General features: G+C 29.6%; 4 protein-coding genes and 1 long non-coding RNA gene across 9 annotated transcripts in view; 2 read left to right on the top strand and 3 right to left on the bottom strand.

Moving 5' to 3' along the window:
* Window positions 1-3,522: 3,522 nt before the first annotated feature.
* LOC101490506 (3-oxoacyl-[acyl-carrier-protein] synthase I, chloroplastic-like) lies at window positions 3,523-7,778 on the bottom strand. The gene is made up of 6 exons (XM_004503539.4): window positions 6,784-7,778; window positions 4,868-5,041; window positions 4,597-4,710; window positions 4,404-4,505; window positions 4,242-4,308; window positions 3,523-3,707 (listed from the first exon to the last, which is right to left on the bottom strand). The coding sequence occupies exons 1-6, from the start codon at window positions 7,663-7,665 to the stop codon at window positions 3,640-3,642; spliced, it is 1,407 nt and encodes a 468-aa protein (XP_004503596.1). The 5' UTR covers window positions 7,666-7,778; the 3' UTR covers window positions 3,523-3,639.
* Window positions 7,779-9,614: 1,836 nt separating this feature from the next.
* On the bottom strand, window positions 9,615-12,018 carry LOC101489849 (small ribosomal subunit protein bS6c). The gene is made up of 2 exons (XM_004503537.4): window positions 11,553-12,018; window positions 9,615-10,012 (listed from the first exon to the last, which is right to left on the bottom strand). The coding sequence occupies exons 1-2, from the start codon at window positions 11,901-11,903 to the stop codon at window positions 9,773-9,775; spliced, it is 591 nt and encodes a 196-aa protein (XP_004503594.1). The 5' UTR covers window positions 11,904-12,018; the 3' UTR covers window positions 9,615-9,772.
* A 1,546-nt stretch (window positions 12,019-13,564) lies between these two features.
* On the bottom strand, window positions 13,565-21,275 carry LOC101489105 (uncharacterized). 5 transcript variants are annotated; one of them, XR_012163587.1, is made up of 15 exons: window positions 20,990-21,275; window positions 20,651-20,849; window positions 20,291-20,365; window positions 19,810-19,884; window positions 19,472-19,569; window positions 18,631-18,874; window positions 17,771-17,868; window positions 17,317-17,563; window positions 16,205-16,321; window positions 15,946-16,062; window positions 15,444-15,500; window positions 15,280-15,369; window positions 15,066-15,155; window positions 14,517-14,681; window positions 13,565-13,885 (listed from the first exon to the last, which is right to left on the bottom strand). XR_012163587.1 is itself a non-coding variant. In XM_004503535.4 (15 exons), exons 1-14 carry the CDS (start codon window positions 21,092-21,094, stop codon window positions 14,520-14,522), a joined length of 1,740 nt encoding a protein of 579 aa, XP_004503592.1. In that variant the 5' UTR covers window positions 21,095-21,275; the 3' UTR covers window positions 13,565-13,885; window positions 14,517-14,519. The 5 variants fall into 5 exon arrangements, 4 of the variants coding, with proteins under 4 accessions (XP_004503592.1, XP_073226213.1, XP_073226211.1 ...); XM_004503535.4 differs by having other exon boundaries at window positions 15,100-15,155; XM_073370112.1 differs by lacking the exon at window positions 13,565-13,885 and having other exon boundaries at window positions 14,315-14,681.
* On the top strand, window positions 13,722-16,656 carry LOC113787053 (uncharacterized). The gene is made up of 2 exons (XR_003473270.2): window positions 13,722-13,862; window positions 15,870-16,656. It is a non-coding gene; the product is annotated as an uncharacterized lncRNA (long non-coding RNA).
* Window positions 21,276-21,868: 593 nt separating the features above from the next.
* The window catches only part of LOC101488775 (uncharacterized), a 4,760-nt gene continuing 2,050 nt past the window's right edge, over window positions 21,869-24,578 (top strand). Inside the window, exons 1-3 of the mRNA XM_004503533.4 lie at window positions 21,869-22,059; window positions 22,201-22,307; window positions 23,875-23,909. Coding sequence (XP_004503590.1) covers window positions 22,057-22,059; window positions 22,201-22,307; window positions 23,875-23,909 — 145 coding nt within the window. The 5' untranslated portion in view covers window positions 21,869-22,056. The remainder of the gene's footprint in view (window positions 22,060-22,200; window positions 22,308-23,874; window positions 23,910-24,578) is intronic.

Below are 24,578 nucleotides of genomic sequence, written 5' to 3'. Positions count from 1 at the left end.
GTTTATTAACTACTATAAACTATATGTTATCAAGTATTCTCTCCAAAATTAAATATATATACAAATAATATTGAAAAAGTTAAAGTAACTGACTTTAATTATTTTTTACAATATAATTTTTTATTTAAATATATTAAATTTATAAATACTATTTTTAATTATATTTTATTATAAAATATTAACAGTTGTGAACTATTTTTTATCAAAAGAACCTAAACTTAGTTGATAAAAAAAAAACCTACAATTCCTTAATTGCTAAGATATGAGGATTTTGTTGTCCCATGTATCCTCTTTTAAAAATACTCAATTTGAAATTAATACAAGTAGAAATACTCAATTTTAAATTTAATATATGAAAATATCATATGTTTCAGAATTTTAAGAGGTTGGAAGACAATAATGTAAAAGATTTTTTTTTCTTCTGTAAGAGTTACATCTTATTGTTTTAACAAATGCAAAATATATTAAATTAATACATAAAATACGACAATAAAATAAAAACTAATTTATATTAATAAAATATAATAAAATGCATCAAATGAAAAAAAAAAATGAAATTTTAATTAACGATCATGAAGATATTTATTCAATTTAAGTTATGATTTGGTCTTGTGGGATTGAGTAGACATATGATACACGACGGATATAAACGTTAATCATACAAATATTACAGTATTGAAATTCAATGATGTCTAATAAAATTGATATTTAAAAAATATATTAAAGTAAATATAAAAAGTATAAAAAAGATATATAATTAAAAAATGCAAATAAATATGAATGAATATATTATTTTTTCAACCATTATATGATCATCGATTATTTTGTAGTAATCAGTTTACATCATTATGAGAAACTTTGCTGAAATTCAAACCAATAAAATTAAATATATTAAATAAAAAATTAAATATATTATTATAATTAATTAAAAGTTGATCCATTTTTTCTCATTTAATATATTTTATTAAATTTCATTAATATAAATTAATTTTTATTTTTTATCTATTAATCTAATATATTTTTATTTATTAAAAAATACATAATTGCATCTTAGAATTGAGTTGAGAAAAAAAAAATCAATATTTCCAAAGTGAAATATTTTAAATTATTTTTTTTTCAAAAGATAATATATTAAAAAAATAAAAGTATGGAAGTTGAACACGGAAGTATATGTAAATAGGGAGAGTTTGAGTGTGTGACATGTGGTCCGTGACCAGCAGCATGTCCTTTTATGGCATATTCGATGAACCTATATTTAGACATCAAGTATTTTATATATGTTTTTCATTATACTCCGTTTGAAATAATTAACTATATTCAATACTTTACGGTTTATATCTGTTAAGTTAGTTAAATATTTAATAAAATTAATGGTTTAATTAATTTAATATTTTTAATTAAAATATAATTTATTAATTAATGTTTAACATATTTTAAAAATAGTAATTTAAAATATATCTATTTAATAATTTTATTTATTTGTTTATCTATTTTAATTATTTTAAATTATAATAAATAAAATTATTTATTTTAAAATATTATTTTATTTAAAATGTTATTTATTTATAAATAATTTAAAATTACAACAAATAAATTATTTACTAATCAGATATTTTTTATTTTAATTATAATAAACTAATTAACGTTAATCATCAATCGATGAAGCAATATCTACATTATTAATCCTTACTATTGAACTTTACTTAGTTATACCTTATTGACCTATCCTTCAATGTGTATCATCTTATTACTAATTAATTGTTTATAATTTATCATTTTTGCTTAATCTAATCGATTAATCATAAATTTTAAAAAGCGATTAATCTATAAGTTGGTTATTTTTGGTTCTCGTTATTTTCTTAATCGATTATTAACTATTTCTTAATTGATTATCTTATTTCAATTATAATTTTTCTGTCTTGGCTACTATCTTAATTTATTAATTAGTTATATCTAAAAAGTTATTAATTCTTTGACGTTTTACGCTTTTAGATATCTTCGTAATAGACTACTAAGGGTTTATTTGATTTTAATCTCAAAAACTATATTTTAGTATTTTAATATTTAAAAATTTGTTTGAATTACTTATTTTAAAAACTGTTTTGTAAAATTATTTTTAATGTTATACTTTTTAAAATTAAAAAAGTGAAACACAAAAATAATATTTTACTTTTTATTTTTCAGTTTTTTTAACTCTTTAGTCAAAAACTATTTTAAAGAGTTCTCAAACAATTTTTTTAAAATTTTTTATTAAAAACAATTTTCTAAAATTTATTTATAAAATAATTTTCAAAAACTAAAAATAAAACACAATCAAACAAATTCTAAATTATTTCAATTGTTAATTATATCTTAACTTAAAATATTCAATCAATCATTATATCGAAAAATAGAACAAAATGCAGATTAAATCAAAAACCGAACACTATAAACAATGTTTATCACCGTTCATCATCATTCATCATCAAACATATAATCATACACATAATCCAAAATTAAGTACCAAACATTATAACAATCTGAACAATATCAAATATCAACATAACATTCATAATCTATGTGAAATTAACCAAATCACATTTGAATCCAATTGCTTATAAAAAAAAAAACAGTTGAATCCAATAGATTATTTCCGATGGATCTTTACTCTAAATAAACAACCCGCAATAAATAAGCCAGCCATGCCTTTTGAATTTAAGGGAGGGACTGATCAATTGGGCTTAACGAGACAAATAAACTTCAAAAATAGTAAACCCGTATTGAATAAACAACCAGAAATTAATTTATTGTTGTTGTTGTTGAATATTTTGAAGTCTTGAACTTGGTTCACTTCCTTTTTTTCTTGTGAGGTCTAAATTTAGGAAAGCAATTGGTAGAGTGAAGTTGTCTCCTTAAGAGCACATTAATTAAGGGGAAAGTCTTCCAAACTACTACATCTACTCTTTATTAGTAGTAAGAAAAATCTTCTTGTGTTTTGTTGTCCTTTATTACTCCATCCATCTATAACTATTTGCACACGTTGAGAGAAAAAATTGTCTATATATAAATTACTAATGCATTTATTATTATTTTTTAAAATTTATTCATATTAGTACTATTAACTTATCTTAAAATATAAAAAGTTAATATTAAAAACATCTATTCAACAATAGACAATTTAGTAAAATTAACACACAAAACATAAGTACATATTTACTGGTACTTTTCTTAATATATATGAAAAAACTCAATAAAAGTTTATTAAAAGGAACAAAGGAAATATAAGAAAACGAAACTTGTTTCAAGTTACATTAATTTCCAAAATTCTGCTTATAAAAACATTTGCCAAAATTCTTGTTATACATCTATTTAATGTAAAATAATGAATATATTTATACATTAAATTAACTCAATGGATATAAAACATTTAATATTAGGGATATATTTTAAATAATGTTTCAACTTTGTAATGTTAATAAGGTACTTGGTATTTGTGTTCTTCGTTTGTTTTTTATTTTATTTATGTTAAGCAGGGAGGAAGTATTACCGAAAAAATAGCATGTTTCTAATTCCTTACATATTCCATATGAGCAAGTGTCACAAAATCATTAATTGGATCTAGTAATGTGAAAAAAGAACCAGCTTGATCTTGAATTCCACTTAGGGCATGAATGGGGCGAAGACAACTACTGAATTGTGTCCACCAAATCCAAATGAGTTAGAGATAGCTGCAGAAAAAAAGAACAATAAAAATCAGAAACACATGCTATAAATTGAAAGTTTATATTGAAAAATATAAATTTCATTTATATGAATTAATCGGTCTAAAAATAATTTATATGGACAATCAATCATAATTATTATATTACTAATAATGTTTAATTTTATCATAATTATTTATAAAATCATCTACATAATTATTTATGATTTGTCGATTGTGTAATATTTTTAATATTGAAAGTGTATATAAATTAAACTCTTCAAAAATTTGAAACAATTTTCAACATATTTTTAATATAAAATTTATATATTTAGATTCTTAACTAATAAACAAATATCTTTATGACTTTTGTTAGCATTTTTCATTTTTTAAAATATTATTCACTCCAATTCAAGATAACACTCTGTCTCAAAATATACATAAAAAGTAATTAATCAAATTTATGTACTTAGTCCAAAATTTGAATCAAATATATTGATTTATTATTTTCTTTTTCATGTATTTTTATTTTTATTTTAGATCGGATGGATGGAGTACATACCAACGTTAACTTCATGCTTCTTCTTAACACCCGGGACGGTATCAATTGTAACTTCCTCCTCCAAATTCTGTGGAAAAAGAAAAGAAAAAAACATTGTGAGACTCAAGAAGATGAAACAATATTTGATTAATAATATGAATTTTGAGGACAAAACAATAATACATCTTGGTTAATGGTTGGATGCAACCAGCCAGTTGTTATTGCTTTTATGGTCACTATTGCTTCTAAAGCACCAGCAGCTCCAAGACCATGACCAGTCATTGACTGAAAAAAATGAAGAAAACATTATGATTTAAATTTAAATTTCAACAAATGGATCATGTTGTGGTTCTGAAATATTTAAAACATTTCTTACCTTAGTGGCATTCATTTTCAATTCTGATGTATCCTTAAAAACCTTTTTGATTGCACAAATCTCAGCTAAGTCACCGGCTAGTGTTGATGTGGCGTGAGCATTCAAATAGTTCACCTTTTTAGTTTAGAAAATTAGCAAATTAATTATGATTCATCAATATGAGAATTTTGGTCCAATTTTAAATATAAAAGAAAATTATGTGAACAAAATTTATATATATTGAATGGAGTATTTGATATTACTTAGTAGTTGTCTATCCTCTGTTTGTTACCTCTTCAGGGGAAACTCCAGCATCAGCTAAACTATTCCTTATGCAAGATGCAACTCCAAATCCATCAGATCTTGGATCAGTCATGTGATGAGCATCACATGTTATGGCACCACCCAAATATTCAGCAATTATTTTGGCTCCCCTCTTTGTTGCACTCTCCAAGCTCTCCATTATCTTCTCTCAGTGATGCAAGATCAAGTTGGAAGGTGAAAATAAAATAATTCAAAGAATAAGGCAAACTGCATAGTCATTTAAATATTAAACTTTTTGTCTCAACAAAGTCTTTTTGAGTAATATTATTTGTACACGATTACTTTTTTTTAACACATTATATTTCAAAAATACACAAATAATTGTTATGTGCCACACTTCCAATTTGAGACATTTTCAACATAGATTCCATTTTTGGTCTACAAAATGACAATCATGTTGGAAGTGTTCATTGTTAATGGATTTTTGCTATGTCATAGGCGATTGCATGATAGGTCTGAAAAATCTTCATAAAATTGTAGTTGTTTTGTTCGCATGTAAATATGGTTGGTTCAGACCTGGAAGAGAAGAGGGATGAATTCTATCCAACAAACAAAAAGGCAGAGTCAGAAGTTAAAGCTCTAAATTTGGAGCTATCAATCTAAAAAAATCCGAAGAGAAAAAAAAAAGCACAAAATAAATTGAATTTTTCTTTACAGATTTTTATTTCAAATGGCTGTACAAATATTTAGTAGTGATGAAAATAAGATCCGAGGGATGGTGGGGAGTGGAGCAGATGGATTCGGGAGTAGCCGTCAATTTCACAAGTCTATTAATTAATTATTGACCTCAGTCTATATATTTAAGAGGCCAAAAATTTCATAGTTATTAAAGTCTCGATAAAGAAAGTCTCAAAGCTAAAAAATACTTAAAATTTTGTTGGCTAAGTAGGGCATATGAGTCCACTTTTTCAAAAAAATATTTTACAATTTTTTTTACAAAATTTTTTGATAAAAAATAAATTTAAAAACTTTTTGATTTTATCTGAGAAACAATATTTTATATTTTTCTTAGAAAAAAATGTTTTAGATTTAAAAAAAAAATTTAAAAAAAATTTAAAACAGAAAATTTTAAATCAACAAAATATTAAATCTATAAATCCCTCAATTAAGTTCATAAAAATAATAAATCGACATTATTTCAATACGAAATATTAAGGGTTTAATGGAGAATTTGTTAAAAGTGACTTTGTACTTTGGGGCTTAATTTACTGTTTTAGTCATGGCTGATCAGGAAGAAGGTCATATGTGAGAGAAGAAAGAATTACAATGGAGAGTATATGTTATGATGGTTAGGATAAGATAAATGTAAAGGTTACAAACTCATGGTCCATCTTGGGCGAATACTACATAGGTGCAGGCTAGACGAAACCTTATAATATATAAATCATGAAATAATTTCTTTTTTCCTTTTAAATTTACAATTTTGATTTTATATATTACAAAAATTATATATTTAATCTTTATATATATATATTGTAAATTGACCCCTAATTTTATTTAAAATTTTGAAAATTATTTCCTAAAAATTTGCAAATTCCTCAACTTTTCCAAAATTTTAGTTTTATCCCAAAATTTTGAAATTTATAAAAAGCCTATAATTTTAAGGAAAAATTTCTTTATCCAAACAACCATATTTAAAAATTAAAAAAATTCAATTGAAACATTTGAATTACCTAAAATTTTAATTTCTTTAGAATTTTAAATTATTCCATCCAAATACACTCTAAAAGAATAATTTGATAAAATAAATGATCACCTCATTTGTCAATAGCTTAATGAAAAATTATGTTTTTATTTTGGAATTCAACGGGTAAAAAATGGTAGTTGTGTACATGTAATATATGGAAACAAATTAATAAATTTAAAAAAAAAGATTGTACGAACCAGAACACCAGAGCCTTCACCCATGACAAAACCATCACGATGTATGTCCCATGGTCTTGAAGCCATTTTGGGATTTTGATTCCTTTGAGACAAAGCCCTGCAAGCAATAAATCCACCAACAGTAGCAGGTATTATTGATTCAGTACCACCAACAACCATAATATCTGTTTCACCTCTTCTAATGTGATTTGAAGCTGCATGAAAGCAATAATTTGCTGATGCACATGCACTTGATATTGAATAATTTGGTCCCATTAACCCTCTCTCCATAGCCAACAATGCTGAACCCATGTTTGGTAGGAAAAATGGTATGAAATATTCTGTTATTTTTTTATGACCCTTTTCTATTAGTGCTTCTACAGCTTTGCTCATTGAGGATGTACCTCCCATTCCTGATCCCACTAGAACTCCTATTCTTGTTTTGTCCATCTTTTCAAGGACTTCACTTCCAAGTTTTGCATCTTCAAGTGCCTTCTTACCTGCTACTAAATAATACCTCCAACAATCATCTAGGTTCATCTTCCCATTCTTCTCATCAATGTAACCTTCTGAACTGAAATTCCTTATCTGTCCAGCAAAACGTACTGGGAATGTTGACACATCAAACCTATCTATAAAGTTTATTCCACTTTCTCCTTCTAGAAGTTTGTTGTAAAATGTATCTATTTCATTTCCAAATACCGACACAACACCCATTCCTGTTATTACTATTCTCTTTTTTGGATCTTTCTCTCTTTTAGGAGCTACTTTTATTGGATTACTCATGCTCTTTATTACTCTTCTTTCCACCAATCTCACCCCTTCATTACTCTTTCTTGACACTTTCTTTCTCACCAAAGGGCATGTAACTGCAATACCAATGCCAATGCCAATGCATGCCATCTTCTTTCTCTCTTCAAACACCAACCTATACAATAGGATTTATAACTACCTTTCTCCTTTTACACACACATATATGTTACATAAATAGTTATTTGTTCTGACCAAAATAACCTCACTCACTCGTAAATTGCATTTCAAGTGAAAGATACCACATTTATAGCTAGACACTGCACGTGCCTCCATCTTCACCTTTTTTTCAAATTATCATTTAATGAAGAAATTTATATTGACACACCCTAATTATGCAACCACATTTTATCAACACTTTCTAAAAATAAAAAAGTATGCCATGGAAAGTTGGTACAAGTGGAGTACCGTAATTGTTTCTTGGAAAAAACAAACTTCATCCAATTAAATAAAATTGAATATATATGGGTGTATTAAATACTAAATTTAATTCGGAAAGAGATTATGAAGTTTTTTTTATTTAAATAAGAAAGCTGAAGAAAGAAATTATAAACAAATCTGTGAGTTGTTCTTTGCAATTAATTTCCTTTTAATTGCATAACTACCTAAACAACTCCATTCATAACTTCAATAAAGAATGGCACATTTGTTAGTGGATCACGATTATTGTCCATACTACTCACCCTATTGTGATATTCAAGGATTACGTATAACTTGGTTGTAAATTTTTAAAATAAATAAATAAACGAGGAGGAATGTGGGCATATACTACTGTGTGGCCCATGGTTGAAAAACTAGAGTTGCGAGAAAACTAGTTTAGTCACACAAAAATTAATTACTTTCACGATTTTTAAAAAATTATTTAATTCTAATTAATTTTTAAAATTTTATGTAAAACATAATTTAAATTTGTTAAATTATTTTTTTGAATGTCAAATTTTCATCTACCAATATTAAATATTTTTATTAAAGTAAATGTATATTATAAATATTAAAATTAAATGAGTTAGAAGTAGCTATTCTTATTTATAACAGTTATTAAAATTTAATATATATTATGGATATTAGTAATAAATGAGCCAAAAGTAGTTAACTTTTTTTTTATAACAGTGACTGAAATTAAATGTCACTTCTTTGGTTTGGTTTGATTATGTTTGATCTTTTACGACAATAATTTATTTTGAATTAATTAATTTTATAAATTAATTATGTTTAATATAAATTGAATGCAAAATAATTTATATTTTGATACATTTATGTAAAAGTGATTTGAAAAATAAATTTGAATGTTATATTTAATCTTTTACGACAATAATTTATTTTGAATTAATTAATTTTATAAAATTGATTTTACATTAGAATTTCATGTAATCTTTAAACATTACTTTGTAGTAAAGTCATTCCTCCTACCATATAAATTACCATATACAAAAACAAGATGTATATTTATCATTATCAGAAAGATAAGATTAGACGGATAAAGATGAAAATGCTAAACAAGGACATAACTTGTCATCATATATTGGTGGGTGGAATGGTTGTTTGCTATTTTAAGAGAATTTGGTTTCTTTGGCTTTTTTTTTTTAATAGCTCTTTGGTTTTTTCTATGTTTGTGTGGAATAAATATGACCATGCAAACTACTAAGAGGCAGAGCATTCTTATTCGGCGTTGCAATCAACATGCATTATTCTGTCTATATATATCTCCTATTGCTTGCAAGATAAAGTTACAGGCCGTTTAATGCATTATCTGATATTTTTCTGATAACGTTAAGTGAATGTGTATTTTTCAGCACAATTAATGAAATTAAGTATATTATTCTCCAATTTATCAACACCATTGTAACTTTTTTTCCTAATATGATTTAAGATCCTTTTCAAAAAAAATTAAATATGATTTAAGATGACAAAATGACTTCTACCTATAAATATGAAAATTTTACAAATTTAAGCTGTAAACAGCCGGATAACAAATTTGGACCTTAATGGCAATATATAGCACTTTGCACTAGGCATAATATAACTTTGCAGACTGGTAGAAATAGCACCTACAACTCTCTTTTAATTTAATACAACCATGTTACAAAAATACTTGAATCCATATGAAAAGAAAAAAAGCATACCACAATAATAAATGATGAATGTTACATTCTTTTTTCTATCCATCCTTTTTCAGAGCTACTTGAGTTGCCAAAATAAACTAATATTTCCTTTTCCTGATTTTGACGCTCGTTGATCGGACAACATTATCATCCGCCAATAGTGTTGCCTCAAGGGCGGTAATGGACTCGGGCTTCGTGAAGTAGGTGAATAGGAGGTAGATGCCGTCCATATAAGTGTTGCTTTCCCCTTCTTTGTTTTTCTTCTTGATGCTATATGCTAGTGGAATAACTCCTCTGTTAAAAACCTCAATATACATGCCACCTCCAGCAACAAGAAGCTGCACAATGGAAAATCATGCGTTGAGTTTTTTCCCCAATGATAATAGAATGGTGTAAAAATTTAGTTCACATAATTCAAAAACACACCAAATTCATCAGCACACCAGACCATAATGCATTTTGAGCCAAGTAAAAACTCAAATAATATAACTTAAAAAGTAATGAGACTACCACAGCTCAGATTCCTTAACAATTGCAATCGTGAATTGTCAAGCAAGCTTAACTTTTGAATTATAAAACGTACCCAAATCTTCAGATTCAAAGAAATTATGTACAACAGCTTGAAATATAACATATAGATGAAGTTTGGTGATCAGTGTAGTAATTTTAGGCTAAGGAATAGACAAAAAAACTTAACCAAAAGTCTCACAGAACAAAATGATAAGTCACAACGGAGTCTTACGATCCACTAATAAATAGCAAATGAATAAGAACTCAAACACACAAGTAAAAAAAAATCACGATTCTTGTTCTTGATAAAATGGTAGTTCATCCCTAGAGCTTGCACTCCACGTCTTTTATGGACATAACATCGGTCTTCCCTTCTTTTCCGTAGGAAGCACATTAAAGTGATTATGTTTCATAAGAACAAAACAGAGCATGACTTGGTCAAATAAGGCTAGCCAAATAATGTCGCACAGCGTAATCAAGTGAAGTGTCTGTTTTGAAAGAATGAAGACAAAGCAAAAAATTAACCAAACAGTGCGCATACTGCATAGTGTAAATAAGAAACCTATAATAATTAAATGCAGTGCATTCGGTCTTCCTTTTGTTTCTTTCACCTATCAACGTAAGCTTCTCCGACTTTTCGATTTCTTTGATGAGAATTGCAGAAAAAAAAAAAGCAAATAGACAAATAAATAATCATGTGATTTACACTGGTGATACATAATTGCACTGATTCACAGGTGTATCACATGATTCATGAAGCCATTTGTAATTCAGCATGATATGAATTGCTACTTTTCTGAATCATATCAATGCATGTGATTCGAATTTTGTATCGTACATTTCTAACAAATCATGTCACCTCTAATACCAGTATAACACACACATAGAAACAACCTACTCATCAAGCTTCAAACTCATCATAGAACAGTTAACTTTACATTCAAATTAAGCAGTATCAACTATCAAGGGAACAGAAAGAATAATTGTAAGTCTAGCTAGAACACATATAAGTTCAATTTAATTAACTTAACACATCTTATGTATACATATCAAGAACAACAACAACTAAGTCTTATCTCACTAAGTAAGGTCGACTACATCGATCAAACAACACCATAATATTCTATCATATAACATGTCTCTATCCAGCTTATTAATCACCCGGTCTTTCTTAATAGTTTCTAAATTTTGTTAATTTACATAAAATTTATTATATCATTTCACTTTTTTTTTTCTCCGCAATAAATAGTGAAGTGTATAATTGAAAAAACAATAGTCCATGTTGCATTAAACTTTAAAAATGATAAATAAATAGGAACAGAATAAAGAGCGAGTATGAGAAAGAAGTAAAGAGGATAAGAAATAAACCTCCTCATACTTCTGGGTGAATGCAAGTCGTTCATCCTCAGACATATCAGGCCTCAAAACCGCCATGGTTTCGTACTGTCTGAGTCCGGGTGGGCATTGCGGTTCCTCTTTTTCCTCAACAGCGGCAAACCCGGTTCCGGGAGTAATCGGGTCATCGCCGGAACCAATTCCACCTTCAAAGAATGAACCGGTGAAGTCTAGGGTTTGTGCATTAACTGAAAAGGCAGAATTGAGGTTCCTGTATTGATGAAATTGATGTCTGAGGGTGCAAAAGAATGCAGGAGAGTGAGGGGCGTAAAGAGAAGAAGAAGAAGATGAAAGGGGAATTGAAATGAGTGAAGTGGATGCCATTGATGCTCGTGTTTTGATAGATAGATAGATAGTGTCACCGAAATAAAGAAGGAAACAAGGTAGAGTCAGGTAGATAAGGCCAACTCAGCGCACTTTAAAATTCACACTCATTTTCTTTTCATTTTTCTTAAAAAGATATTGTAAAGACTAAATATCACCGTAAGCCGTCAAGTTTTAGATTTAAATATGATATAAAACATTTTGTTTAATTTATTTTATTTTATTAGGAACAAAATCATCACACCACATCATCAACTGACTACTCGACCTAATATTAAGACTTTATTAAATAAATAAAATATATAATATTAAAATTTTTTAAAATATCAATGTTGATAGGTTAAATATTATATCTCGAGTTCAAATTTTAAATATCGTAACTATGTATATGAATTTTTAGTAGATACAAAAGTTTATTTTTCTTTTTTAAAAAGTTTTAAAGTAAGAAAAGAAGTTTTCAAAAACTAAGCAAAAAAACTATTTTTCAAAAAATATATTAAACTTTCAAACCCACTTGTTTCACTTCTTAAATGTTTAGGGTTAATAAATAGAGATGACAATGGGTAGAGTACTATAGTATTCGTCTCCGTACCTGGATTTAAAAAAAATACTTATATTCATGCTCGTATCCTCTTAAGTATCAACTTTAATACTCGTACCCTTACCACATGAGAATCTAAATGTCCGTACTCATACTCATTACCCACACTTTAACTAAAAAAATTGATAAATAAATGATATTGTTGTAATTAAATTTAAAAATTATCCAAATATCTTAAATCCAATCATAAAGTATTATAAACCAAAATATTTTTTTAATTCAAAACATTTCAAATGAACACTCATTATATACATATTAAAATATCCATAATAATATTATTCGAGATATGTAAAAACAATTGATATAAAGTTGCAAGTATACTTATAAAGTCACGATTAATAAGACATAACTATTAATTATAAAATCACAATTATTTACCTATCCATCATAATCAAATTTTTAAAAAGTTTGCAAACTTTCAATTATAAATATTATAATGATCCAATGATATTAAAACATAAAAGAAAACAATTAATTAAACTAAACATTAATATAATAAATAAATAATATATTTATATAAGTGCAGGTGCGAAGTGGGTACTATAGTACTCGTAGCCACATCCATACCCGCTTAATTTTAAGGATAATTACTCGTGTTCATGCCCATATCCATTATGTGAATTTTTATCCTACCTGTTGTTAATTTTTTTTGCAAGTACCCACTGAATCTAGATCTAATTGTCATCTTTATTAATGATAAAAAATAAAAACAATTATATATATATAAAAGTTTAGATGAGGTGGTCTATTGATTAAGTAAAGTTATAAAAAGTCTTAAAACTCAAACAACATTAACAAAACTACTTACATATCTTCACATCGACAACAAAATTTGAAGATAGGTCCTTGTGTAATTTAAGTTGAATCATTACCAACTCAATCAATCTACATTGGTGTACCAGTGTGGGTCAAAACAACCTAATTCTAAAATCTATTAACCAAACCCAAACTATAAGCATAGATCCATACACATTAAATCTAGTGAAACTTGATCGTAAAACATAATAACTAATCGGCTAAGAGGAAATGATGTAGTATGAACTTGTCGCACAATCATGGATAAGGATACTAGATTAATTGATTAACCAAAAGAGAACTGATTATGGTGTCTTAGCCGACAGCTTATCCATAAAAAAGCTGAAGAGAAATTAAGAAAACCTATATTTATCCGAAATTGAAGACTTATAAAGAAGACTCAGTCCTCTAGATATCATACACTTAATATCTTCTATACATCTTTAACCTCTACTATCATCTTCACCTTTGGTATCAATATATTTGCAAATACATCCCCTTTCGTTAAAGTCGCAATACTTGGAATAAGAGTACATCGGAGGAAGCAAATGTCAGCATCAAAGGTACTCAATCTTTGTGTCCCATACTGGAATAGTTGGTAACAATTTTAAACAACCATAAAGATTTTTATTTTACACAACACAACTGTTTAAAGATAATGTTAAATTGTATATTTCTTTTGATTTAATTTGTATGCATTAACACTATAAATGACATTTAGAATGTCAATCAATCATAATTATTAGACTACTAAAAATGTTTGACTTCAATTATATCATATTTACCTTAAAAATGATATCAAAAATGATTTGTAATTGACCGGTGTAAAAAGTTTTATATTGACTGTCCATCAAAAACATTTTTATTTTTTCTTTTATAAATTTAATTTGTATACAATGAGAGTGAAACAATTTGATACAAATATCCAATCAAATCATGATTTAGATATATCGTAATTCTTTATTGTAAAAAAAGGTATATCATAACTCCAATGCATAGAGTAATAGTCAATTAATACTTTTTATGAAACATAATAATCTTTTATGGATTAATTTCAATTCAGGTGATAATAACCTTGTATAATCAAAATTTCCAATGCGTAGAGTAATAGTCATTTACATTAACCTCGAAGCTTTAGCTTTTTTTTCTTTTCCTTTTTCATTTATAATATAGAAAAATTGCAGAACAAATGTATCAGACTGTCTAAGATGCATTACCCGTCAAATTCCAAGGTCAAAGCTCGGGAACGTCTCCCTTTCAGAAAACTCCCCAGCACTCTCTCCTTCAGGGGAAATGAGGCAAGAATGACCACCCGAACTTGATATTAATAAGTCAAAATTTGTCTCACTAATATCTTCCTGAGCTTCTTTGTCTGAGTATGACTGCATATACAATTTCAAAACCACATAAACATAAGACAACCGAAGATTTTGCCAGTATATAGAAAACAAAAAAAATTCATCGAGGAAAGGTCTTTTCCCCAGGTGCCAAACAATGCCTGTGAAAAGTCCTCAACTATGTAAAACTACTGCCTCAGAAATCACATCAACATTCTGCATTCTAATACCATTATTATCTTTACAATCCTACTAATTGTACTCTTAAACACTTGTTAAAAAAATCAAGAAATAGCAAGTAACTTAAAAGTCTAAGTTTTATTTTAATACTTAATTTTTTGAAGACCTCAATCAATCCTCGAAGAACAAGAGTTAATATTTGTCTTATGACGTTTGATCGCAAGAGAAAGCATTGATATGAAATGGCACCTAGAGAAAATGCAAACAAGGAGAGAGAGTGGACCTGGAGGGTCATTTTGACAGTCTCACTAAACTGGGAACTACCACCACCACCTAGTGCTGCAGTACCCCAATTACGAAATGTTAAAAGTGCTACCAACATCTCAAAAGTCAAAACCGAGAACAGCTACTAAGATTGTCCACAAATAAAAGTGAGAAATCCAATAAATCCTTCATGACTTGCCTTGGGTAGATGTAATATCGGGGTATTTCATAGTCTCTGTTGATTCCCTCGTTATAACATTTTGAGATACCTTATTGGGAGATTGGACTCCTATAGAAATTCAACATAGTCATGTTATTATGACATAGAGAAAGCTTACCATCTAACCAGGTTACTTGTCTAACCTGTGGCATGACAATCACGGGGCTTCGGATCTTGTAAAAAGGACAATATTTGATTGACTGCACAAAAACCAGAAATCAGCCACGTGTACAAATAGCGAAGTGACATTGAAAATCAGCAATGTTGAAGAAAAGCCACATGTCATATCACAGGCATTGCATGTCTGTGTCCCTTTGTCGCAGAATGATCAGCCTGATCCAATTTTATCTTTGTCAACAGGAGCTTGTAATTTATATATTTTGATATTTTCCCTCATTATGTAAAGCTAGAGATGTCAATGCTAGTATATGATTATGGAACTCAATCTATTTTTTAAGCAATATAGTTTGAATTAGACATGACAAAACAACTTAATTCTAAGGCCGGCGGGTATTCATAAAAATATTAACCTTCCAAACGCCTGCTGAAAAATAAATGTTATGTCACAGCTTCCTATCAGAGGAGGGAGAAAGAAGAAATGCAAACGAGAACACGAAGATTAGAGTTGAGGCCAAAGGTACAAACCGTCACGTAAAGGCTTGCTTATTGGGAGTGTCTTGTTTGATTTTATCACTTCTATCTCTGCAAATTGAGAGTTCAAGCCTGCATCTTGCTGAAGACAAGGCTGGCTTGGAGGTTGTCCTGCATGATATAGATATAAATAGATGAGTGAAAAGTAAAACCCGTTGACAGCTAAATGCCGACATGCTTCCTACCAGAGGGGGCAGACAGAAGTAATGCAAACGAAAACAGGAAGATTAGAGTTGGGACCAGAGGTACGAACCGTCACGTAAAGGCTTGACTACTGGGACTGCCTTGTTTGATTTTATCTCTTTGATCTTCGCAAATGGAGAGTTCAAGCCTGCATCTTGCCGAAGACAAGGCCTGCTTGGAAGTTGTCCTGCATGGTATGATGGTAGCCATAAACAGATGGGAGTGAAAAATCAAAACCTGTCAACGGCTCATTCCAATACCAATACCAGGATGCACCCAATACCAATAGCACGTCTTTAGTTTCTTTTTGTTTAACAAAGTAATTTGATTTCACTTTCTAAATTAATTGTTGAATCGTGTGATCTAAATTGGTGATACTAAATTATTAATCCCATGGATTCATGCATGTATAGCACAGTTTAACGTTATTTGTGATTCATCCCATGATACCAATAACTAAATTGCTACGTCGTATTAAATCATGATATGCTATTCAAATAAAGTCTTTCCTTTTTAGAGCCAGGTTATTGAGAATTTTCTGAATTATTTCCATATTCTTATCTTCCTTGTCTCTTGCAATTTCATTGATTTCAAGGTCTATATTGAAAGATATTTCTTCTCTGCTTCTAAATGATTATTTTTAAATATTTCTTTTACATTCAATTTCTGAGATAGATGGGTGTCATTAATGGGTAAATATGAAGATGAGATAGAAGTTTACTTAAGGGACAAGACCGAAGCTAAAAAAACACATAAAAACTAAATGAGCAAAAGATAATTTTTTGAGAATTTTTTTGTTATGTAAATAAGAAAAAGTTACGACTTTTAAAATGCATTTATTGTTTAAATTACTTTTATATCCTTATTTAAGATGTTTGTCTTTTTAATTTTATTAGTGGGTGTTTAATGTCTCACAGTTTTCAATAAGGATATATAAGTAAAAATAATCAAAAAAGTTAAAATAATTAATGAGAACATTGGTGTTAATGTTTTTTGTTATTTTCTCTTATAAATGGGACCAAAGGGAGTAATACAACAGAAAATATATGCTACCTTATTAAGACCTTGGTATGCAAAGTAATGGATGATAATAAATTCAAAACAATCAAATGACAAGCACAAAAGTAAAGAACTGTACAATATACGATGACTTAAAGAAACTTCTGAATAACTAAGACTAACCCTTAGCAGCAGATGGATAGAGCTTGTGACAGCTCTTTTGTCCATGTCTTAGCTGTCCCCTCTCAATAACATTATCACCACTACTCCCTAGTTCGCTCAACTTCGCTGGAGATTGACCACTTCCCTCAGGATCTCCAACATCAACTAAATGTCCATTAAAATATACTGATTCACCAGCTCTTATAACTTCATCTTTCTTTAGAAACCTGCGCTCTAAAGGTCTTTTGCTCAAATCACACAATACGACCTGAAAAGAGAACATTAACGGGCGAATAACTAATAAATTAAACACTATGTGAAGCTAACATGCGTGTTTCTTTAAAAAAAGTTGAATAATTCATTTCCAAGGAACCAGCATCAAAATAAACAAAAAATCAAACAAATAGATGATAGATAAAAGGCACATGGCATTGCAAACAGGACAAAGAAAATTATATTAAGTGAAAAAATTAACCTGCCGGCCAAGAGATCCACAAAACTCTAGTTGTAAGAAGCCATCATGATACTTTTTTGCTTTTTGAGTTAATTGTGTTGTGTATAGAACCTGCCATTCTACGTTGAAATTTAAAAAGATAAACAAGTTGACGTTGAACATTAAATTAAGATGAAAAAACTGAAGACAATCAAAGCAGAAAACAAATGCAACAATGAACAGCAAAAGAAATTGGCCATATACATGCTGGAAGGAATCCATATACTAAAAGAATGAACACGGTCCATTGATTGATTCACTTATTGGTTTCAGTTGATTGATGGTAAAACCATAAATAATTGTCGACCATATATATGTTCATGGAATGCTGCATATCAGTTTAAATTTTAAGTCTCGGATAATTTATTATTTGAAGCACAATTAGTATGGTGTTGCCATTAATGGTTATTGGGAAGATGATCAAAGTTCAAAATTCAAATATAAGTTTTGGTGTGATAAAATAAGTACTAATTTGATTAAAAGCACAATTTCTCTACTTGAGATCCTAACGTCGTCAATAACAGAATAGCTACATGCATTGTGTAAATCATATTCAACTCATTAACCAAATCATATTAGTCAATTGCACATGCAGATTCTACACTTTTTCCCACTTCATCTTTCCGTATTATTCCTTCAATTTTAAAACAGCTATAAATAACAGAACTAAATAAAAAGAAAGAAAGTTATTGTGTAGCTAAGAATTGATTGGAAATATGAAATGCTAACAAAATCTATAAGCATCCTAGTAAATAAAAATAGAAATGGAAAAAGAACTGATGCAACTAAAAGCAACTGGCCAAATACATCATATTTTCAAATCACAATAACTGTCAACTAACCACGTTTTCCAACTGTTACAAGGGTATCAGTGTCAAGAGATTTCTGTCTGTCTATTTTCTCCATTCTCTCTAAATTAGTGAAATTGCCGTTTTGAACATTGGAACCTGGTGTATGACTTCCTTGATCCTCACTAATGTCAACCAAATATGTATCAAATCTAATTGATTCACCAGGTTTTATTATGTCATCGTTCTTAAGGAACCTGCTATCTAAGAGATTCCTGCTTGCATCAAACAGCCTAACCTGAAATGTAGACAAAAGAGGGGACAATAACAATTTATGAAGCCCCTCATGTTTTCTTGACTGCATCTAGGACATTTTAACATTTAGAGCCGATTAGAATAAAATTTTATGCAAAAAACAAATATAAAAACAACTTTAAACAATATTACTTGTTTGGATCAGCATTTTTGTATTCAAAATAACTTGCAAAAAAAAAATAACTCCTATCTAGAGGTTTCCAGCATGTATCAAACAGCATGCCCTGAAATATAGACAGGTAAAGGGAGAATAGACCATTTGTTGAGCACTTAATCTAATGAATCCTGACCGCAACTAATATCTGGATACTTACAAGGACATTCAGTGTCTGTTCGTATTATCATATTTTGGGTCCAAATCGTTCATAGTCAAAATCATACTGTGAGGTTTATTTGGGGGGTTGATGATCAATTTTCACTAATACTTAAGCTAAACCAAGCGTGCAAAATCACAATACAAGAAGGATAACCAAAAAAAAGGACTAACAATGTATATATTAAAATGACCTCACCAATCATATCCTGAAAGAAGAGCCTATGTGGACCTTTTCATAAAAGAAATAGATGTTTGAAAGTTAACCTGTGCCCCCCGAGATCCGGAAATAACAAGTCCTAAAAAACCATCATGGTACTTCTTTGCCTTCTGAGTCAGTTGATTGGTGTATAGAACTTGCCACTCTAATTGGATAGAGAAAAATTTCGGATAGTTAGAAGATAGATTGGAAAAAAAGGATTTTTCTTACATGTCATGTCCAACAATTTACAGTCAGGCTCACCGTGAAACTCAACTTTTGAATATAAGAAAGAGTAACTAGGAGAAAGAGTAACAAGGTAAAACCTATGCTGCATTACAATTTTTTGCACCAGAATGAAAATTAAAAGGTATGCAAAGCAGAGTAAAACCAGCACAACACTAACCTGTTGTACTAGGTTTTGGTTGTTCCTGACTGATCTTTGGTGACGCATACTTAAGAAGTTCTCTCTTCTTAAATTCTGCAATGTTTACAACCATACTAATTAATATTATACAACTATACTGCACTGCAAATCATACATGTAACTACAGGCTACAGCTAATCAACTATCGTCAGCCATCACCACTTGTAGCACTGCAGAGCAATGGCACAAAACCGCATAAGGAATTAGTTGATAAGAAACATCTATATACAACCAAAAGCAGCAAAAATACACAAACATTTCCAAGGAAACTTTGGACATACTGATCTTCTTTTTGAACTTTGAAGATGCACGTGATTCGTTGTAGTTTAAACTCTTAAACACATAACAAGGATATTCTGCCTTTCAAAAAAAGAAACTCAACAGGGATCTTTCAAGAGCCCGGACATGTTTTCACAAAGCTTAGGAGTCAAATTCTGAAAGTAGTGATATCAATGTCAACCTTTGATAATTTTTTGTGACGGACTGAGAGGTTTTCGCGCCCGTGCAATAGACTCCCTTGCATTCATTTTGACATCTTTTACGTCACCACACAAATCAAGCAGTTAATTACCATTAGGGATTTGAAATGAAATCGTTAGAATTCGAGCAAAAGAATACAATTACACATATCGATGCATGTATAAGTACATATGGCATGTGTGTTATGTAGCATCAACACTAATACATGCTATTACATTCAATCACTTCTGTATTTTCAAATTATGATAATCACTTCCATTTAATAACGTTTTTATCAGTATCTCCGTGTCAGTATTGTGTCATGTGTCTCTGCTCTAAAAGACTATTAGAGAGTTCATACCAGAAGGAGTCTTTAATCTCGAAACATTCATGTGTTTTCTATCAACGTTCAAATCAGGTTGAGGCTTGTTTTCTCCCTCAAGACTACCGATATCAACAAGGTGACCGTTGAACGCCAAAGTCTCACCGGAGGTAACAGCTTCGTCGTTCTTCAAGAGCCTACACTCTAACAGTTTCTCGCATTCATCGTACAGCGCCAACTACACAGTGATTGAGGGAAGAAATAAGTGATTGTGTATCATAACGACTTGGTAAATTTTGAAATTGAATAATACGAATGTCGATTTCCGATTCAAAGAAACGATTGATTTAAAATTTAGCGGTAATTTAGAGAGAAAACCTTGCTGGTGGAAACGTTGAGCACTAGGAATCCGTCTTGGTAAACCTTGCGTTTCTGGTTGATGTGTTTTGTGTACGTCACCGTCCATCGCTTCGAGTCAACCATTGTTAGTGTGACCTCATACACATGGAAATAGAAACTGAGTGTAGATTCAAAGTATGTAGAGGAAAGTGTTTATTGTTGTTCCTTTTGAATCTTTCGTACCCAAAATTTCGCAAATCAGAACGCGGGAAAGGGGAGAATGCCGTTTCAGTGTAGCTCCGTATGGAAGTGGAAAAAATGAAGGAAGAAATAAAGAAAATAAAATAAAAGTAGTTTTAATTTTTTTAGTATTATTATTTGTTTAAATTATGATATATATTTTTTCTTTAATTTTAATGTATTTTATTTAAAGTTTATAATATAATTTAATTATTTTAATTATAATTATTTTTAATTATAATTATAATAATTAAATTTTTTAATTAACTCATAATTTATTAATATATTTTATTTTACTTTATTATTAGTTTTTTATTTTTTAAATAATTTAATTAACTTTAATTTATTAAATAAATAATAATAATTGTTGAAATGAGAAAACAAAAATTACAATAGATAGTGCTATTGAGTTTGTAAAAAATTTCCTTTCCATGGTCGCAAACCGACTTCCTATTGAATTATTAAAAAAATAAGACAATCGCTTCATATTGTTCAAACGTGTGATATTTAGGTAATACAAAAATAAAATAAAAATATTTAAAAACAAAAATCCGGCAATATACCGAGAAAACTTGTTATTTTTGAAACTATGAGTATTAAAATTTAATTATATTTTAAAAAATATAAAGAGATTTCGGTTAAAATATATGTTGAGAACTCAACCCATGAAATTGATAGGTTTAGGCACGGGTTTAAAATTTAATCAAAAGCAATATCAAATAGGCAAATGCAATTGATTGGCGGTGGGAGCCTCAAAGAACAAGGAAGCTAGCTACCCCTAAACCCATTATTCCATTTCCTGCCAGATCAAATCTTATTTTTCGAAGACAACAAGATTCATTACTGTAAATTCCACACAATCAGTTATGGTAGTACTCTTTTCTTGTATTCAATTTCAACGCCAATGTTTCATTCATTTCGTCCTTATCATTCTGTTCTAGACTGTAGTGTAGGGTATGCTCTTTCCTAGTTTATTATGATGATTTTGTTTTTTCTTATTTGAATTTCAGTCTGCTCTTTTTAATTTTCACTCGTTTTTGACGGTTGTTCTGCTCGTGATTTCTACTTGCACTTTCCTCAAGATGCAGTTCCCTGCTATCCTCGAACGCAAAACTGGGTATTTATTTACTATTTACATTTACATCTGTGTTAATCTTCTCCACTTTATTTTATTTTTCAACCGAAAAATGTTGAATCTCTTGGTCTCTCTTTAGTCCATCATTTCAATTTGAGAATGTTTAGGGATCTAATTGATGGATTTAAGGAGATGGACGAAATTGATTCCACTTAAGGGGGAGGGGAAGTGCTAACATGACACTTAACTAACGGAGGGACCAATGAGATGGATGATGGAATACTTTAGGGTTTGTTTGGGAGGAGGATTTTGGAAGGTTTTAGAGGGGAGGGTTTTGGAGGGCTAAGTCTATCTATATTTTAATATATATTTGAGATTTTAAAATAAATTAAAAGAGTAACATAATATATGATCATATAACATTTCAATCACACTTCATTCATGCTTAGAAATATTTTATAGTTTGCTTAATTTCGAAAATAAAAACAAGTCCTCCCCCTCCCTTCCAAAATCTTCCTCCTAAACAGACATTAGGGATTGTCTAGTAGGTTTCTATACTTCGAGGACTAAATTAGAGGGAGAGTGATACTACGGGGACCAAAACAACAGTTTATTCTAGGGAAAAATATATGTCATATTAGGAGGCTTGGTAATGTGGGGAGAAGAAGACCTATACGTGCACTTCTAAGGAGGGTTGACCGAGCGAAATAAACAAGCTAGAGGTAGGGGAAAACATTGGGTTGGTATTGTTTTTTTAATATTTAAATAAAAAAGTATGTGTACATTCTCCTTACCTCTCCCAACTTTGCATTTATCACAACATAAATTTGCCAATGCATTTTGATGTAATGATGTTCTTAAGTTTAAGATGGTGATTATAGCTTATGAAAAGCAGCATCCTGTTTAAATTGGTATTGATTGATTATTGGGTTGGTTAAGGAATCTGATGTATTTTTTAAGTGGGGCTTTTTCAGATATTCACTTCTTATAGATTCGAACCAATTGGTATTTAGTTAGTTAAGCAATCTGATATATTTTTTAAGTAGGGATTTCTTCAGATATTTGGTTCTTATAGATTTGAAGCATCAGCAGTATGATAATCAATTGATATCAGTTAAAGATTTGGCATTTGTTTTGTTTGAGAACAAAATAAGATAAAGTAGAATAGTGGGAAAAGTAGGGGTGAGTAGATGTAGGTTCTTTTTGAAGGGGGAGAATAATGGTTTGTTTTGGAAGGCAATGGAATGGAGAAGGGGTTAACTGATAAGAATTTGTTTTGGAAGGAAATGAAAGCACGAGGAAGTTTTATTCTCCTACTGTCTGTCCCAAAATTCGCTATAAGGTTTATTTTATAAGCACTCTCTCATCTTGCATCTGCCGAATAACAGATGGTTACATTTGTGTATGGCTGTATGCACACAAGTCGCATTGAATAGGAAATAGTTACATCTCATACTTTGTTTCTTTAGTGTATTTCTTCTTGTGGCTTTGCTTGTTCAATTATGCATCAATAACCAGTCCTCTCTTTTCTGCTTCAACCTCTAATAATAGTTATTGCAGCTTGTATATGATCTTCAGATCTCATAAAATTTTAACTGTTACCATGTAGGTTTCGGGGATTCTTTTGGAAGGCTGCTAGAATCGGTTAGTCTCTCATACTTACGATTTCTCCTTGAATCAACAGTTAAATCTATTGCTCAGTTTGCACAAGGTCTCAACTTTGTTAAAAGCGTGTTCTCTTTTGCTTTCTCATTAGTAAGCGGGCACATTGCCACTAGAACTTTTGTTGCACAAAAACATGATGCTTCTCTTTATTGACTAAATAAATGACCAATCGTTTTATCGGTGATTAACTTCCCCATGAATACATAGACCGTAACTTGTAAAAAAAAGTCAATGGTGAGGATATATCTCTTAATAAAATTTGAAGTATTGACAAGGAATGAAATTTGTAAAATAGGGTCTTTAAAAGTAATGAACTTACTATACTTAATTATAATCTTATTTGTAGTGCTTAACCCAGCCACTGCAGCCTCTCAAAACCATCCAAAATTAGTACAAGCCAAACCACCGTGAGCCGTACCAACCATTGACAACTACCATCCTCAACCATAGTTCCTTATCTAATATACTAGCGTTATTGTTGGTTCTTTTCTCTTCGCTCTTCTTATTGAGAGGACTGATGCTCACCAAATTTGTGGGTTTGAAACCCTTTGTTAGCATAGATATGAGTTCAACTTAATTCATGCTTTCCCAGTTACCTTCATTTGATCCCTAACCTGCCTAGGCTGCTCTTGTATATCTTTCTGCTTT

The sequence above is a fragment of the Cicer arietinum genome, chromosome 6, assembly GCF_000331145.2.
Source record: "Cicer arietinum cultivar CDC Frontier isolate Library 1 chromosome 6, Cicar.CDCFrontier_v2.0, whole genome shotgun sequence".
In the NCBI taxonomy this organism is placed as follows: Eukaryota; Viridiplantae; Streptophyta; class Magnoliopsida; order Fabales; family Fabaceae; genus Cicer; species Cicer arietinum.
The sequence above is the reverse complement of the archived record's forward strand: the minus strand, read 5'-3'. Positions and strand labels throughout refer to the sequence as shown.

Excerpts from the sequence above, each read along its gene's own strand:
- LOC101490506 (XM_004503539.4), bottom strand. The coding sequence starts at position 7,665 with ATGGCATGCATTGGCATTGGCATTGGTATTGCAGTTACATGCCCTTTG. Across the intron at positions 5,042-6,783 it reads GTGAAGGCTCTGGTGTTCTG|ATAATGGAGAGCTTGGAGAG; the intron begins GTTCGTACAATC and ends CACTGAGAGAAG. Across the intron at positions 4,711-4,867 it reads CTGGAGTTTCCCCTGAAGAG|GTGAACTATTTGAATGCTCA; the intron begins GTAACAAACAGA and ends TAAACTAAAAAG.
- LOC101489849 (XM_004503537.4), bottom strand. The coding sequence starts at position 11,903 with ATGGCATCCACTTCACTCATTTCAATTCCCCTTTCATCTTCTTCTTCT. Across the intron at positions 10,013-11,552 it reads TCACCCAGAAGTATGAGGAG|CTTCTTGTTGCTGGAGGTGG; the intron begins GTTTATTTCTTA and ends TCCATTGTGCAG.
- LOC101489105 (XM_004503535.4), bottom strand. The coding sequence starts at position 21,094 with ATGGTTGACTCGAAGCGATGGACGGTGACGTACACAAAACACATCAAC. Across the intron at positions 16,322-17,316 it reads CTATCCATCTGCTGCTAAGG|GACAACTTCCAAGCAGGCCT; the intron begins GTTAGTCTTAGT and ends CATACCATGCAG. Across the intron at positions 15,370-15,443 it reads CCGTGATTGTCATGCCACAG|GAGTCCAATCTCCCAATAAG; the intron begins GTTAGACAAGTA and ends GAATTTCTATAG.